Source organism: Aotus nancymaae, unplaced genomic scaffold, assembly GCF_030222135.1.
Source record: "Aotus nancymaae isolate 86718 unplaced genomic scaffold, 86718_ANA_hifiasm-v0.15.2.pri h1tg000049l, whole genome shotgun sequence".
Lineage (NCBI taxonomy): Eukaryota > Metazoa > Chordata > Mammalia > Primates > Aotidae > Aotus > Aotus nancymaae.
In genome coordinates this window covers 2,434,028-2,450,993 of record NW_026988463.1, presented here as the reverse complement: position 1 = coordinate 2,450,993, position 16,966 = coordinate 2,434,028, and the positions used below count along the sequence as shown (strand labels likewise).

At 54.8% G+C, this 16,966-nt stretch overlaps 2 protein-coding genes across 2 annotated transcripts; one reads left to right on the top strand and one right to left on the bottom strand.

Annotated features, from left to right (window-relative positions):
* Window positions 1–958: 958 nt before the first annotated feature.
* LOC135269093 (small nuclear ribonucleoprotein G-like) lies at window positions 959–3,637 on the bottom strand. Its single transcript, XM_064362864.1, has 2 exons — window positions 3,029–3,637; window positions 959–2,231 (listed from the first exon to the last, which is right to left on the bottom strand). The coding sequence occupies exon 2, from the start codon at window positions 1,649–1,651 to the stop codon at window positions 1,421–1,423; it is 231 nt and encodes a 76-aa protein (XP_064218934.1). The 5' UTR covers window positions 1,652–2,231; window positions 3,029–3,637; the 3' UTR covers window positions 959–1,420.
* A 7,695-nt stretch (window positions 3,638–11,332) lies between these two features.
* Window positions 11,333–16,642, top strand: RAB26 (RAB26, member RAS oncogene family). The gene is made up of 9 exons (XM_021667243.2): window positions 11,333–11,668; window positions 12,659–12,769; window positions 14,404–14,445; window positions 14,530–14,596; window positions 14,685–14,737; window positions 15,325–15,390; window positions 15,489–15,545; window positions 15,644–15,720; window positions 15,819–16,642. The coding sequence occupies exons 1-9, from the start codon at window positions 11,474–11,476 to the stop codon at window positions 15,919–15,921; spliced, it is 771 nt and encodes a 256-aa protein (XP_021522918.2). The 5' UTR covers window positions 11,333–11,473; the 3' UTR covers window positions 15,922–16,642.
* Window positions 16,643–16,966: the final 324 nt, after the last annotated feature.

Genomic DNA, 16,966 nt, shown 5'->3' with positions numbered 1-16,966 from the left:
AATCCAGCTTTTAATTGCAGTCAAATGTCAGATGTAAGATTCACGGACTCCAGAAGATAGAGCCACAAGACACTGATGCCAAATGAGCAAAACAGATCAATGACTGTTTGGAGGCAGTTGTGTAGGAAAATGCAATTGCTTGAAAAGGATTTCTGAAATAGAAAAGACATATGCTCTTTTTTTCTCCTTTTTGAGACAGAGTTTCACTCTTATTGCCCAGGCTGGAGAGCAATGGTGCGATCTCAGCTCACTGCAACCTCTGCCTCCCAGGTTCAAGCAATTCTCCTGCCTCAGCCTTCCGAGTAGCTAGGATTACAGGTATGCGCCACCACACCCAGCTAATTTTTTGTATTTTTAGTAGAGAACAGGTTTCACCACGTTGGCCAGCCTGGTCAAACTCTTGACCTCAGGTGATTCACCCACCTTGGCCTCCCAAAGTGCTGGGATTACAGGTGTGAGCCACCACGCCCCACCTGACGTATGCTTAAAGAAGCAAATTAATTATCTGGAAACGAAATTCTAAACTATTTAAAAAATCATGTGGGCTGGGCTCACACCTGTAATTCCAGCACTTTGGAGGCCAAGGTGGCTGGATCACCTAAGGTCAGGAGTTTGAGACCAGCCTGAAAATCCCATCTCTATTAAAAATTCAAAAATTAGCCAGGCAACATGGTGGACATTTGTAATCCCAGCTACTCGGGAGGCTGAGGCAGGAGAATCACTGGAACCCAGGAGGCGGAGGTTGCAGTGAGCCAAGGTAGCACCATTGCACTCAAGCCTGGACAACAGAAAGACACTCCATCTCAAAAAAAAAAAAAAAGGCTGGGGGTGGTGACTCACACCTGTAATCCCAGCACTTTGGGAGGCTGAGGTGAGTGGGTCACCTGAGGTCAGGAGTTTGAGACCAGCCTGACCAATATCATGAAACCACATCTCTACTAAAAATACAAAAATTAGCCAGGTGTGGTGTCTGGCGCCTGTAGTTGCAGCTACTTGGGAGGCTGAAACAGGACAATTCCTTGAACCCAGAAGCTGGAGATTGCAGTGAGTCGAGATCACGCCATAGCACTCCAGCCTGGCGACAAAGCAAGACTCTGTCTCAAAAAAAAAAAAAAGAAAAGACAGGAAACTGCAAACACAAAGTAAGTATGGCAGCAGTATTGATACCAGAAAAATAAACCTCAGGCAAAAGGTGCTAAATGGGAAAGGAGTCTTTTTTTCTACACGAATAACAGGTATGGTCTATGTAGACTATATTACAAATGGTTCTGTTCTCTCTCTTTTTTTTTTTTTTTGATTATTACAAAAGTTTATTTAACAAAAAGTCTAATATGAAAATGTACATGACCTAATTTTTACATCATAGTAAAATAGGCCCTATGGAGAGAGGACATGGGTTTCTCCGCTGAACAGCCATTATTTATACTGGTTCCAAGGCTTCTAACATGATGATACTATTTCCTTGTATTACCACCATTCCAATATTGTTCTGTTGTCCGCTAGTTGCCATCTCCACACATTCATCTATCACAAGATTCATAAAGGGGTCAAATCCCCGCAATATTCCTTGGACGTGTCTGCCACCATTTAATTTCAATGATAACTTCTTGTCCATAAATTTTTTCAACTCGGGAGGGTGAGCTTTACTCATGATGGCTACTCTGTGGGCACACCGGTTCTGTTCTCAAAAATGGAACATCAACCCACAAAGCTAAACTGTGAAATACAAAGATTTTGAAAACCAAAATCGGGCCAGGTGCCTTGGCTCACGCCTGGAATTCCAGCACTTTGGGAGGCCAAGGCAGGCGGATTGCAAGGTCAGGAGTTCAAGACCAGACTGGCCAACATGGTGAAACCTCATCTCTACTAAAAAATACAAAAATTAGCTGGGCATGGTGGCTCGTGCCTGTAATCCCAGCTGTTTGGGAGGCTGAGGTAGGAGAATTGCTTGAACTGGGACCCAGGAGGCGGAAGTTGCATTGAGCCGAGATGAAGCCGCTGCACTCCAGCCGGGGCTAAAGAGCAAGACTCCATCTCAAAAAACAAAAACAAAAACAAACAGACACAAAATCATCTCAGGAGGCTTTATTACACCTTCCCTTGAATTTTACAGATGAAGTAAGCAATTTTTGTCCTGGCACAGTGCGTCATGCCTATAATTCCAGAACTTCAGAAGATCAAGGCAGGAAGATCACTGAGGCCAGCCTGGACAACATGGAGAGACTCCATCTCTACAAAAAATACAAACAAAAAATTAGCCAGGCATAGTGGAGCTCGCCTGTGGTTGGTTCCAGTTACTTGGGAGAATGAGGTGGGAGGTTTACTTGAGCCCGGAAGGTCAAGGCTGCAGTGAGCCATGATAGCACCACTGCACTCCAGCCTGGGTGACAGAGGGAGATCCTGTCTCAAAAAACAAACAAACAAACAAAAAAAAAAACAAAAAAAAGAGAGAGAGAGACAATTTTTTTTTTTGAGATAGAGTCTCCCTCTGTCACCCAGGCTGTTAAGTACAGTGGTGTGATCCCAGCTCACCATAACTTCTGCCTCCCAGGTTCAAGTGATTCTTGTGCCTCAGCCTCCCAAGTAGCTGGGACTACAGGCATGCACCACCACACCTGGCTAAGTTTTATATTTTTAGTTGACACCAGGTTTCACGGTGTGAGCCAGGTTGGTCTCTAACTCCTGGCCTCAAATGAGTCACCTGCCTTAGCCTCCCAAGTACTCAGATTACAGGCGTGAGCCACCGTGCCTGGCCAAACAGACACTTTTTTTAAAGTCAGTAAAAATAGAGAGACTTTGAGTAGCACAGTTAATAAACTGTACTGTACACAAAACAGGGCTCATTAACGACTTTGGCGTTGCAGATGTTAGGCAAGGTCTGAGGACAAGCTTAGATAAGAACATGGCCTTAAACACCACCACCCCCTAGAGGCTATCTTGGGTACTATCACTTGCTTAGGGCACCAAATCTTGATTCCAGATCACAACTGAAGCTCCCGCAAGCACATCCTAACCCAGGGACTCCCACCTGAGAAGAGAGGCCTGAAGAACCATCCACAGAGGGTCACAGGACAGCTGGACACCCTGACAGCCCAGATCACTGAAAGGTAAAGCTGGAAATCATGGACAGTGTGCGGTGGTTCACATGCCTGTAATCCCAGCACTGTAGGAGGCCCAGGTGGGAAGATCACTTGAACCCAGGACTGTGAGTCCAGGCTGGGCAGCATAGTGAGACCACCATCTCTACAACAAACAGAAAAGTCAGCCAGGCGTGGTGGTGCACGCCTACAGTCGCAGCTACTTGGGAGGCTGAGGCGGGAGGATTGCTTGAGCCCAGGAGGTTGAAGCTGCAGTCAGCCATCGTTGCACCACTGCACTCCAGCCTGAGCAACAGGGTAAGATCCTGTATGAAAAAAAAAAAAGAGAGAGAGAGAAAAGGAAGTGATGAATGTGTATCTTACCTTGATTGACATACACCCACAATGGTTTCATGGATGTAAGCATATGTCAAAACTTATCCAAGTGCATACTTTAAATATGCACAACTCACTCCAGCCTGGGTGACAGATGGAGAGAGACCCTGCCTACACCCTCAAAAAATAAAATAAATAAATGGCTGGGTACAGTGTCTCACGCCTGTAATCCCAACACTGCGGGAGGCTGAGGTGAGTGACTCACTTGAGCTCAGGAGTTCAAGACCAGCCTGGCCAACATCACAAAACCCCAAATCTACTAAAAATACAAAAAGTAGCCAGGCGTGGTGCTGGGTGCCTGTAATCCCAGCTACTCAGGAGGCTGAGGCAGGAGAATCGCTTGAACCCAGGAGTGAGAGGTTGCAGTGAGCCGAGATTGCACCACTGCACTCCAGCCTGGGTGACCGAGGGAGACTCTGTTTCAAAAAAAAAAAAAAAGAGGCTGGGATTGGTGGCTCATGCCTGTAATCCCAGCACTTTGGGAGGCCGAGGCGGGCAGATCACCTGAGGTTGGGAGTTCAAGACAAACCTGACCAACATGGTAAAACTCTGATTCTACTAAAAGTACAAAATTAGCCAGGCATGGTGGTGTGTGCCTGTAATCCCAGCGTACTTCAGAGGCTGAGGCAGGAGAATCGCTTGAACCCAGGAGGTGGAGGTTGCAGCGAGCCGAGCTTGTACCACTGTACGCCAGCCTGGGCAACAAGAGGGAAACTCCGTTAAAAAAAAAAAGATGGCTGGGCGAGGTGGCTCACACCTGTAATCCTAGCACTTTGGGAGGCTGAGGTGGATGGATCACCTGAGGTCAGGAGTTCAAGACCACCCTGGGCATCATGGTGAAACCCCATCTTTATTAAAAAAAAAAAAAAGAGGCCGGGCGCAGTGGCTCACGCCTGTAATCCCAGCACTTTGGGAGGCCAAGGTGGGTGGATCACGAGGTCAAGAGATCGAGACCATCCTGGTCAACATGGTGAAACCCCGTCTCTACTAAAAATACAAAAAATTAGCTGGGCATGGTGGCGCGTGCCTGTAATCCCAGCTACTCAGGAGGCTGAGGCAGGAGAATTGCCTGAACCCAGGAGGCGGAGGTTGCGGTGAGCCGAGATCGCGCCATTGCACTCCAGCCTGGGTAACAAGAGCGAAACTCCGTCTCAAAAAAAAAAAAGAAAGAAAGAAAAGGACAAGAAATGAATAGTAATGAGCACACATCACAGAAAATCTCTGGGGATGCAGTCAAAGTTATACATGGAGAGACACTGCTAAATCACTTGTTACATTAGTCAGCATGAACAATCAAACCGATATATAAACTAAGTATTTATTTCAACATTCTAGGAAAACAACTGTAAAATAAACCAAAAAAAAGATGAAAGGAAATTAGAAAGTAAAGAGCAGAAATTAGTTATTTTAGAAGAAAGAGGAGAATTGATGAATAAAATCGAGCTATTTTAATATATATAGCTGCTAAGATTTTCCAAGAGAAAAATTCTAGTAAGTGTGACTGAAAGAGAGATCGAAAATGAGAGAAAAAGAAAATGTGGAACATTCAGATGAAGAATGAAGTCTATTTACAGAGATGAAAAAAGTTAAAAATTATAAAAGAAAATTATATGCAATTGTTTGCCTACATTTGAAATCTATATGGAAAAATTATATGTTACAAACTGTAAAAACTGATTCTAGAAGAAATTAAAAACCAGAATAGACCAATAAAAATGGAAAACACTGAAAACGTATCAAAAGCCATGTCAGGAAAAGACACTTAATCCAGATCTTTTTGTGGGTAAGTTCTATCAAATGTGGAAGACTTAGATCATTTTGATTTAATTTAGACTCTTAGAAAACAAAACTGGGCATGGTGGCTCATGCCTGTAATCCCAACATCTTGGGAGGCTAAGGCGGGAGGATCACTTGAGCCCAGGAGTTCAAGACCAGCCTGGACAATATAGTGAGACCCCCATCTCTACAAAACACTAAAAAATTGCTGGGAGACTAAAGTGGGAGGATTGCTGGAGCCCAAGAGTTGGAGGCTACAGTGAGTCAGGATAGCACCATTGTGCTCCAGCCTGGGTAACAGAGTGAGACCCTATATCTAAAAAAAAAAAAGGGCCAGATGTGGTGGCTCGTGCCTGTAATCCCAGCACTTTGGGAGGCTGAGGCAGGCAGATCACCTGAGGTCAGGAATTTGAGACCATCCTGGCCAACATGGTGGAACCCCGTGTCTAATAAAATACAAAAATTAGCTGGGCATGGTGGTGCACACCTGTAATCCCAGCTACTCGGGAGGCTGAGACAGGAGAATAGCTTGAACCTGGGAGGTAGAGGTTGCAGTGAGCTGAGATCGCGCCACGGCACTCCAGCCTGGGCAAGGCGAGACTCCATCTCAAAGAAAAAAGAAAGGAAAAAGAGACTAGAAACATTGCAAGGAGAGCACGTGGCGCCGTCTGGGGCAGTGAGTGATTGGTACGGTTACGCAGGGGTCTGTTTTACTCATTGACAGTGATGCCCGCACTTGCCATGAGGCCCTGTGTGTCACTCCGAGGCTGCCGGAGAGCTGCAGCCAGGAGCCCTGATGCTGCCTTCTCCAATGGCCAAGCGGACGCCCTCACTCAGCTCAGGAGCAGGGAGCCGGCACTGCTGAGAGCAGGCCACTGGCCCTGTAGGAGTGAGGATACCGCTTTGACAGCCACAGAGGCGTACATGGCTCCCGCGTTAGCTCATCTTCTAAGTGGCAGAGCAACTCTGCCACCTTCCCATCTGGGAGTACCTGAGTCACTGCGGTCACATTTGCAGGGAACAAAGGGCCCCATTCGGGCAGGGATAGACACTTGCTTATCACCACCCACCCGACAGGGCCTCAGGCCCGCCATGGTGAGCAGGCTGAAGCGGGGGTGACCTCTCAGGAGGACACCCCGAGAGGTGCACACCTGGACACTGGGGAGAGCTTTCCTATGACGTCACCCACGTTCTGGGCTGACTCAGTGCCTCTCTCTCGAGTGGAAGTCTCGTTCAGTGCTGCCGCAGTTCCTCTGACGTCTCCATAGCAACGTTCACGCAGATTTCAAAGAACAGAAGGTGTTTGAGCTGGAAGGGACCTCAGAGATCGGCTCCTCCTGCCCCCTCATTTCATGGAGAGGGGAGCAGGCCCAGAGAGGGAATGCAAATGTCCAGGGACACACAGCAAACCGGGGACCCCTCGGAGAGCACAGACCGCTGAGCTCCAGAGGACAGTCTTGGGAGGTGCCCTGGGGGCACAGACCGGGGGGCTTTGCTACTCCCTGGCTTGCTAAGAGCCCCTTGAAGTCCAGTCCAGCTCTCCCCTGCTCAGCCACAGAGCAATCCCTCAAGTGCCTGGCAGGAGCAGGAGCAGGCAGGACAGGATCCTGTCCTCAGGAGGCTCACAGGCTGGTGCAGACGACGTGCAGCTGCCAGGGCAGGGCTGGAGAACATCCAGGGAGCCAGAGGTGGGGCAGGATGAGCCAGAGGAGGCTCCCTGGAGGGCACACGCAGAGCCTGGAAGCCTGAGGAAGCCTCACTCTTGGCACACAGGGGCCAGCCTGAGGGCCCCGCTCAGGGGGCAGAGTGTAGGGAAGAGGCTGGAGGGTTTGGAAAATGGGGGCCAGAGAGAGACTATCCTGGTCCATGGGTCCCAGGGGTTGTAGTGGCTGAGGGTTCATGGCATACATCCCTCCAGACACCCAGGACGGTCAGAAGGCACCGGCAGGAGCTACAGGCCACAGTGTGAGGGGCCGTCAGAGGGTAGCAGGAGCAGGGGTATTGGAGCGAGGCCCTAAGGAGACCCGAGGTGCTCCCTTCCCTTGAGGACAGGAGCTCGTGGAGACCCTCCCCTGTCTGGCAGAGCCAGCTCTGCACCAGAAGGGTCGAGGGCTGGAGCACCCCTCCCAGGGAAACAGACACCTCACTCTCCGCCTCCAGCTCCCAGGGCTCATCTCCACCTCGGAGCCTGCCTCAGGGACTGCCCTGGCCCACAGGACTCCTCCCTTTTCCAGGTCTGAAGACTCCAAGAATCTGGACATCCCAAGGCTTCCCTCTGGCCTTTCCCACCATGTTGGCCTTCTGCCTTGCCCTCGCTGGCCGTCTGTTGTAGTTATTTACTGCTGTGTAACAGAAACATGTATGAATCTGCAGTTTAAAAAGGCTCCAAGGGGACAGCTCTGCTCTGCTCTGCATGGCATCACCTGGGCTGGGGCATCCACCGCCAAGATGACTTCTCTCCCTGCACGGATGGCAATTCGGGTCCTCCCCATGTAGGTTTCCCCAAGGCTACTTGGGCTTCCTCCCAGCATGGTAGCTGGGTTCCAAGAACCACAGTTCCAGGAGACGGGAAGGTCTGGGTCCAAAAACGGATGCCAAGTCACTTCTGCCATAGCTGCCATTCCAAGTAATCATAGTCCTGTCCAGATTCAAGGACAGGGGACGTAGGTCCTTTCCGTCCTTGGGAGGAGTACCAAAACATTTAATCTGTCTCTTCTTGTTTGTTTGTTTTTTGTTTTCTTGAGACAGAGTCTCTCTGTGTGGCACAGGCTGGAGTGCAGTGGTGCAGTTTCAGTTCACTACAATCTCCACCTCCCAGGTTCAGGCAATTCTCCTGCCTCAGCCTCCTGAGTAGCTGGGACTACAGGCATGTGCTACCACACCCAATTAGTTTTTGTATTTTTAGTAGAGATGGGTTGGCCAGGCTGGTCTCGAACCCCTGACCTCAAGTGATCCACCTGCCTTGGCCTCCCAAAGTGCTGGGATTACAGGCATGAGCCATTGCACCCGGCCCCGTTTAATCCACCTTTAATCCGCTGTAGCATCCTACTGGTCTCTGTCCCATGGACTCCAACCTTCCCTTCCCTGCCTCCAGGCCTGCAGCTTCTTTCCTGGAGGTCCTCTCTGTTCCTATTATCCCTCCCCTGGGTGACTACAGACCCCATCAATGTCATCTCCAGGCCCACAGGCTCCATTGTCCATCCCCTCCTTCCAGTCCCCGGTATTCCTGTAGCACGACGTCCTCTGCTCGAAAACCACGCATGGCTCCCTGCTTCCCACTGTACAATTTCCAAGCTCCTCGGAATGACACTCAGGTCTCCCCTCCCAGCTGACCCCGTTCTAACTTACCAGGTGGATTACCTCCTGTTTCCTCCAAGCAACTGGCCCACACTTTGGCCACCTCAGCTCAAAGTGCCCCCCTCCTAGTGCTGTCAACCTATGCACATTTACTCCCTTCACCTGGCGACCTTGTCTCTTATATTGGACTTTAGCTCTATCCTCAAAGCCCAGTGCAAATCCTCCCTCCTCCAAAAGGCTTCCCCTCACTACTGACCACACTTGTCTCAAATTCTCAAATCTTTGTTAGCAAGGACATGCCTTTCTGAAGTGACGCTTGTGTTTCTAAGTCACATTTCTTTCTCTTCTCTTTTTTTTTTTTTTTTTTTTTAAGACAGAGTCTTGGTCTATCACTCAGGCTGGAGTGCAACAGCATGACCTCAGCTCACTGCAACCTCTTCCTCCTGGGTTCTAGCGATTCTCCTGCCTCAGCCTCCCAAGTAGCTGGGATTACAGGCACCTGCCACCACACACGGCTAAGTTTTGTATTTTTCACAGATACAGGGTTTCACCATATTGGCCAGGCTGGTCTTGAACTCCTGGCCTCAAGTGATCTACCCGCCTCAGCCTCCCAAAGTGCTGGAATTACAGGCATGAGCCACCACACCCAACCTCTTTCACCAACTTAATAATTGCTTATGGAGGCCCAGAGCTGGCTGCTGGGGACAGCAGTGACCAAGACAATCTGCTTCCTGTGCCCAGAGAGCTTACACTCCAGAGGGTGAAACAGATGGCAAACACAGGAACCATGAGACATAACGATCAAAGATTACAAGGCCTGCTGAAGCCAAGAGAGGGGTCTGTGATGCAGGCACCCAGAGCTTCCTATTTTCAAGAGAAACCAGAGACTTGGATTTTTACGTAAACTCTCCTAATTTTAAAGGTTGCCAAAGCAAGCCCGTTTCCTCCGCTCGCGCGAGACTCCCTCCCCGCCTGGCCTCCCACTTTCTCCGGCGCCTGCCTCCTTCTCTTCCTGGTGGCCCCATCACACTCCTCCCCTGCAGGATGCCCTACTTGCACCCAAGTCCTCCTGCCACCCATGCCCTGGGGATATCTGAGCAGCAGCAGGCAGGAAGTGGTGGGGAGTCCATGGCCCAGGACCCTGGGGCCAGTGCACAGCAGCTGCTGAGGCCCCCAGCTCAGACCCTGAAGGAGGCCTTGTAGGGGATGGACACCTGGAGTCCCCAAGGCTGGAGGAGTGGAAGCCAAATACCCCGGCCAGGCCCACTACACACACATTGGGGGTTGCTCTGGAGGAGTTGGGGGGCCAGAGGAATGAGAAAGGAAGGGAGGCCTGGGGAGTTCTGAGAGGGCTTCCCGGTTTGCCCCCCAGCTCTGCCAGGTCCCTGGGGAATGAGTCTCTGGGGATCTCTGCCATGGGACAGTATATGTTCTCCAGAGCTAGCTTTCCCAGGAGCAAATTCTAGCTCTGCCCCTTCTTAGCCTGCTGACCTTGGACAGCCCTCCTTGCTGTTCTGGGCCTCTGTTTCCCCATCTGAACACTGGAGACGATACCAGCACCCACCTCGCAGGATAACTTTGAAGAGGTCATGTGCCTGGCACGCAACAGTGCTAAAGGGAAGGCAACTTCCATGGCCTCTGCTGTGCCGGCTGCTGCCAAGCCCTCTCGAGGAATCACTCTGCTGGGCACTGCCCCTCCATCTGTGTTTTCTCAGGCCTCTGATCTGAGAGGCAGCTGATTGGGCTCTGGGCACTACCAGCTGGGAGGGCTCAGGCCTCAGAAGGGCCCAAGGTCCTGGTGACAGCTGTCACAACTCCGGGGACAGCCAGGTCATCTCTCCAGCTCCCAGAAAAGCATCAAGAAGCCCCCCCATGCCAGGGACACTGCCCCCTGCACCCTCTGCACAACTGTCCCCCAGCTCTGACCACTGCAGTCCCATCTTCTCTGCGGAAGGGGGTGACAGAGTTCCAGTCAGCCCAGGTCGGGGAGATAGGTCTGCCAGGGACCAGTTTAGCCAGCTTAGGGTTTGGAGAATCAGCCCTGGCCACCTGAAGGTCCGACCTCAAGGGGAAAGCCAAGGGGCCAGCCACAGCCTGGTCAGGGGCATCTGCCTTCCCCCTTCCAGACCCTGAGGGCAAAGTCCCACGGGAGGGGACCCTCAGAGGGCTGGCTGCCACAGCGACTTCCTCTGTCCCGAGGAACCCGAGGCCAGCACAGCGGCAGAAGCTGCGGGGGACAGCGCTCCGCCTGCTGTGTCCTCTCAGTGACCAGCTGTCACCCGAGCCCAAGGAGCCCGCCCCAGCAGCCAAGTGTGTTTGCCAAGCAAGTGCTGGAGCTTCCCGGACCCGCCTGCCCTGGAGGGGACGGAGCAGTGAAGGGCAGTGGGCCAAGCAGCAGGCTCTGGGGCTGAGGGGACAGAAGCCCACGGTGCCTGCCCATGTCCACGCGGACCCTCTGCCCCAGCACACACATCTCAGGACACCTCCTCCCCCAGGTCTGGCAGTCCAGTTTGGGGGTCACCGAGCTAGGGTGGTGTGTAGCCAGCAGAGGGGGCTTCAGGATCCCGGGGTGCCCCCTGGCCTAGGCCCGCCACCCCACAGCCGGCTCCAGCCCCGGAGGCAGACCTGGACAGGGGTCGTGGGCTGGGGGTGGGGCGCGGCCCGGGCCTCCTGACCCCGCCCCGAGCGGAATGTATTTGCATGTCCCCGCCCCACGCGCGGCATTGGCGGTGGCGGCGGGAGGCCGGGCCTGAGTGGCTGCGCGCCCGTGGGGCGGCGGGGGCGGGGCGCGAGCCGGGTGCCCGGGATGATGCCGCTGCCGCTGCCGGGGGAAGGGTTCGGGTCCGGGTCGGGCTCTGTGGGCGCGAGGAACGAGACGGCCTGGGGCGCGACGGCTGCAGCGAGAGCACATTGAGCGCCCGCCCGCCATGTCCAGGAAGAAGACCTCCAAGAGCAAGGGGGCCAGCGCCCCCGCTGCCTCCACGCTGCCCGCCGCCAACGGGCCCCAACCGGCGCGCTCCGGGACTGCGCGCCCCGGCCCCGACGCGCCGCCCAGCGGGCCCCCGCAGCCCGGCCGGCCCTCTCTTGGCAGCGGTGGCGACTTCTACGACGTCGCCTTCAAGGTGAGCCAGGCACCCGCCCCCAAGGCCCGCGCAGCAGGTGGCGCCCGGTCTGAGCCAAGGGTTGGGGGTCGGAGAGGGGGTGCAGGGCCCGCGGCCCCAGGGCACGGAGCCGACACGGGAGGCACCCCGTGGGGCTGGCATGGTGCATCGCACACACACACACACACACACAGCTGTCCAGCCTAGATCTAGGGTATCCAACAGCTGGCGGGGCCTGCCCCCGACCCCCAGCCGGCATGGCGGTACAAGGGGCTCCGCGACCATCAGTGCCCGCATCCCGTGCCCTAATGCCCTAGCCCCTGCCCGAGGCCTCATCGTTTCCCATATGCTGCCCTCCCTCACCCCAGGAGCTGTGGGCATTTTTTTTTTTTTTGCTGGGGGAAGAGGTTTGAACCAAGGCAGAGGCTGTGTGGACTTGGCAGGCGGCTGGGAGGGCCATCTTTGGGTTTGGGATCACAGATTTTGGGGAGAGGGCCTTGACTGCCCCCTGGCTCCCCCCAGCCCCCCATCCTCAGATTTGACCCAGGTCCCTCCTCAGGTCGAGATCTAACTCTAATGGAGCAAATTCCTCTTGAGCCTTGCTGGGGTCATGTCCCTGCTGGGATATGGAGAAGCCCCTGGGACAGAGGCCTCCGCAAGTCTCTTAGGATGTCCCCAGCTGCCACCTCACCTGCTCTCTGCCTCAGATGAAGCATGCTGTCCACCGTGGGGGAATATGCACGGTAGGGAGGGTCCGGGATGGGGTGGCCGCCCTCATTGCCCACTGACTGAGATGGCCACTGTGCGGAACGACAGAGCGGCCCAAGCCTTCCAGTGGCAGAAGCTGGGTGTCCAGGCCATTGGGGTCGCTGGCTGCGGTGTCTCCCCCAGGCTCCGTGAGCCCGAAGACCTGGGCCGCCTCTTTCCACTCCTGCCCCTCACCTGCAGCCCCCTCTGACCAGGCCAGCTCAGCGCAGACCAGACTTCCCCTGATCCTCCCGCCTGTCCTAGGTCATGCTGGTGGGGGACTCAGGCGTGGGGAAGACCTGCCTGTTGGTGCGATTCAAGGACGGCGCTTTCCTGGCAGGGACCTTCATCTCCACAGTAGGCATTGACTTCCGGGTGAGTGGAGGCCCCCGCCTGGCCCCACATCAGCCCACTGAGTCCTGCCGGCGTCCCCGGGCAGCCAGTTCTCTGTTATCCCCGTGGTACCGACAGGCTCAAGAGGCAGGAGCTCCCATCGGGGCTACCTGGACCTCAGGTGGGACACCTTAGCCACCAAGCTGCCCACCTCGACCTCCAAACACTTGGGCTGGTGGCTGCACCTGACAAGCAATTTGTTGCCCTGTGCCAGGGGCTGGGACTACTCAGGGATCATATCCTGTGCCTTGGGGGAGGTAGATGCTGGTGCCCACAAGGTGGTGGGTCAGAGGAAGTCAAGGGTCATGTCCACTTGGGGCCAGCGGTGCTGCCCAGCTACAGAGGAGGCCATGCCTGGCCCTACAAACACATGCTCCCTGCAGAGCCTGAGCTATGGTGTTTCCAGGGCTTGCTCAGGGGAGAGGCCCCTGACCTTGGGTGAGGAGGCCCCTGCCTCTGCCACCAGCCTGAATTCCTCGTGCTGAGGTGCTGGGGTGTTCTCAGCAAATCTTAAATTTGCATTTTTCTCACCCTTTAATTAGAACCAGTTAGCGGGAGGATGGAGGGAAGGCTGTTCCAGGGACAGGAAAGGGGGCTCCCTCCAGTCTGGGGAACTGTTCTCTACCCCGTCTGGGGGGCTCCAGGCACCCTCAAGTCCTCTTGGAGGGAGTGAGGACTGAAGCACCCCATGGGGGCAGGCCAGTCCTGTCTGGTCCGCACTTGCCCACCTCTCCCGGCTCTTGGGCGGGCGGTGAGAGGTGAGGCCATCTGGTTCGCACCCTTGTTCAGGTGCCAGGGAAGGCGGTGTCCTCCCCAGCCCAGCAGATGGTCCTGCCTCGTTCCTGGGAGACTCAGAAGCACTCTGACAGCAGCTCAGGCTGAGGGAGGTGGCAAACGTTCCAGCTGCCCAGGGCCTCAGGCTGCGGCTTTGAAGCCTCCTGCCCCCACCTCAGCAGATGGGACTGGGGCTGGGCCACTCCCTGCCTCAAGTCTAGTACTTAACTGGGAGGGGACGGCCGGGGACACTGCCAGCCAGCACACAGGAGCAATGGCTGCCAGGCAGTACTGGGCTCTGTGGTTGCTGCCTGGGTTCAGACAGGCCCAGGTCCAGCCCTTGAGAAGACAATCCCAGCAAGAAGAGATTGTCTTTTGAGACAGGGTCTTACTCTGTTGCCCAGGCTGGAGTGCAGTGGTGATCATAGAGGACTGTAGCCTCGAACTTTGGGGTTCAAGCCATGCTGAGAGGCTTTCAAATTAGCAAAAAGAGCTACTGGGGAGGCTGAGGCGTTGCAGCTTGTTAGTTACTGCAGCAGCCATGTGGCGGGCCCTCGTTTGCAGATGGGGAAACTGAGGCACTGTCAGTAAGAGGCCTGGTGGGGCTCAAGTAAGTCAGCACAAGAGGTTCTAAGCAGGACTCCTGCAGAGGCTCAGAGGGACAGGTCTGCACTTGCAGGTGTGGGCGAGGCTGAATTGGCTCAAAGGGGCACAGGGAAGCCCGAAGGGGCTGGGCTGGACCTGGAAGGTCCTGGGGTATGGGACGGAGAGCCAAGAGACTCTGATAGGGCGTGGGGTGGCAGTGAAGCTGGTGGGGCCAGAGCTGGCTGGTTCTGTTTCAGAACAAAGTTCTGGACGTGGATGGCGTGAAGGTGAAGCTGCAGGTGAGGTGACTGGCAGAGGGCAAGCTGGGGGACAGGGGATACTAGCGAGGGGCTGGACAGCCTGACCAGCGCCTGTTGCTGCAGATGTGGGACACAGCCGGTCAGGAGCGATTCCGCAGCGTTACCCACGCCTACTACCGAGACGCTCATGGTGAGCCCCTGGGCACCTGGGCTGGGGAGGGGGTCTGAGCACCTGAGGGTGCAGGTGATGGTGGATGTCCTCACTGCCCTGTCCCCAGCTCTGCTGCTGCTCTACGATGTCACCAACAAGGCCTCCTTCGACAACATCCAGGTCAGTGGCCTTCCTGGTGTGGTGAAAGGGCTCCAAAAGGGCCTGACCCAAACTTAATCTCCTTCTGGTACAGATGGCATCAGGGTTCCAAAGGACCTTGCTGAGAGGCTCAGAGGGGGAATGAGGCTTCTGGACTGGAAGTGGCTCAAGTGGACCTGAGTGCCATTCCAGCTCCCTCAGCGGGACTGTGTGTAAGGGACCTGTAGTATATCAGGGCTATCACTTCTAAAGACAGGTATCCTGGACAGGCGTGGTGGCTCACCTGAGGTCAGGAGTTCGAGACCAGCCTGGCCAACCCCATGTCTATCAAAAATACAAAAATTAGCTGAGTGTGGTGCTGTGCACCTGTAATCCCAGCCACTCAGGAGGCTGAGGCAGGAGAATGACTTGTTCCTGGGAGGCAGAGGTTGCAGTGAGCCAAGACTGCGCCACGGCACTCCAGCCTGGATGACAAAGCAAAACTGTCTCAAAAAAAATGAGATAAAATGAAGACAGGTGCCCTCTACAGTATAGCCTGGAGGGCCAGGGTTCTGGGGCAGGAGGCAAGCCGTGCAGGGATCCCCAGCCTGGTCTGCTGCCCCCTACAGGCCTGGCTGACTGAGATCCATGAGTACGCCCAGCACGACGTGGCGCTCATGCTGCTGGGGAACAAGGTGGGAGGCCCGGCAGTCCTCAAGTGGGCCACAGGGCAGGTGAGGGGGCAGGGGCCAACCACGGGCCAGCTGTTACAAAGACCCTGTGCCTGGGCCAGGTGGACTCTGCCCATGAGCGTGTGGTGAAGAGGGAGGACGGGGAGAAGCTGGCCAAGGTGAGTCAAGGCTGGGGGTGGTGAGGGTGCTCCTGGAGGCTGCAGAGCCTAGGCTGTCCCCGCCAGGCCACCACCTGGCTGGCAGCAGCTCTTTACAGGAGTATGGGCTGCCCTTCATGGAGACCAGCGCCAAGACGGGCCTCAACGTGGACCTGGCCTTCACAGCCATAGCAAAGTAAGTCCTGGTGGTTACCAGGACTCCCCCAGCCCAGGGCCTGAACCCTCTTATTGGAGTCCAGGCCATCGTGTCCCCTTGTCACCCCCACTCTGCAGGGAGTTGAAGCAGCGCTCCATGAAGGCTCCCAGCGAGCCACGCTTCCGGCTGCATGATTATGTTAACAGGGAAGGTCGCAGGGCTTCCTGCTGCCACCCCTGAACTTGGCTGAGCTCAGTCCTCTGGAGGAAGCTGCCCAGCCTCCAGAAAGCTGCAGAGGGTCTCCAGGCCCTTCTGACTTTGTTGCCCTGTGGCCAATGCCAGACTGTTTCCAGGAGCCCCAGGTCAAGCCTTGCCCCCTCCTCCTCCCAGCAGCAAGCAGTCCCAACAAGCGGGCTTCTGAGAGCCCATGGCCCAGGCACTGGCCGCCACGGAAAAGCGGTCTTCTATAACAGAGGGTGCGCGCCAAGTGGACAGACCTTGCCATGGTGCTCTGCTGCCCCCTCCTGGGCATGCCCGGGTGAGGCTGGGCCAGGGCTGGCACTGAGCACAGTGCCTAACCCCCTAGAAAAGCCATGTGTTCACCTGCACACGCTGCTCAGGCAGGTAAGGGAGGAGGACGCCTGCCCACGCCTGGGACAGAGGGCTTCACTGCTAATCACATTGTGCATTTGTATGTCCTGGGAGGTGCTCCCAGCCCACCCTCTAGGAAGCTCTGGCTCAAACAGCAGCAGGGTCTTCCTTAGTGACCTCGGAGAATGCTTGTGGCCTTGTGATAGAATGTGGGAAATCACATAAACGCCAGAAGAGGGTAAACTGCCAGTTCGGCCTGGCCACAGCTGAGGTCTGTGATTTCCAAGCAAGCTCCACCTTGCACTAAAGCTGGCCTTTTAATTGCAAGCCTTTGTTTTCAGTCCTAGTGAATAAAGTTGTGTTTTCTGGAGTGTCTGTCTCACCTGTTCTGCAATCCCAGCACTTTGGGAGGCTCAGGCGGGTGGATCACCTGAGGTCGGGAAATTGAGACCAGCCTAACATGGAGAAACCCAGTCTATGAAAAATACAAAATTAACCGGGTGTGATGGCTGTAGTCCCAATTACTTGGGAGGCTGAGGCAGGAAAACCACTTGAACCTGGGAGGCGGAGGTCGCGCCATTGCACTCCAGCCTGGGCAACAAGAGCGGAACTCCGTCTCAAAAAAAAAAAAAAAAAAAAAAAATCACAGGCAGAAACGGAGAAGGCAATCCCAAGAGTTCTGAAGTCACTGGTA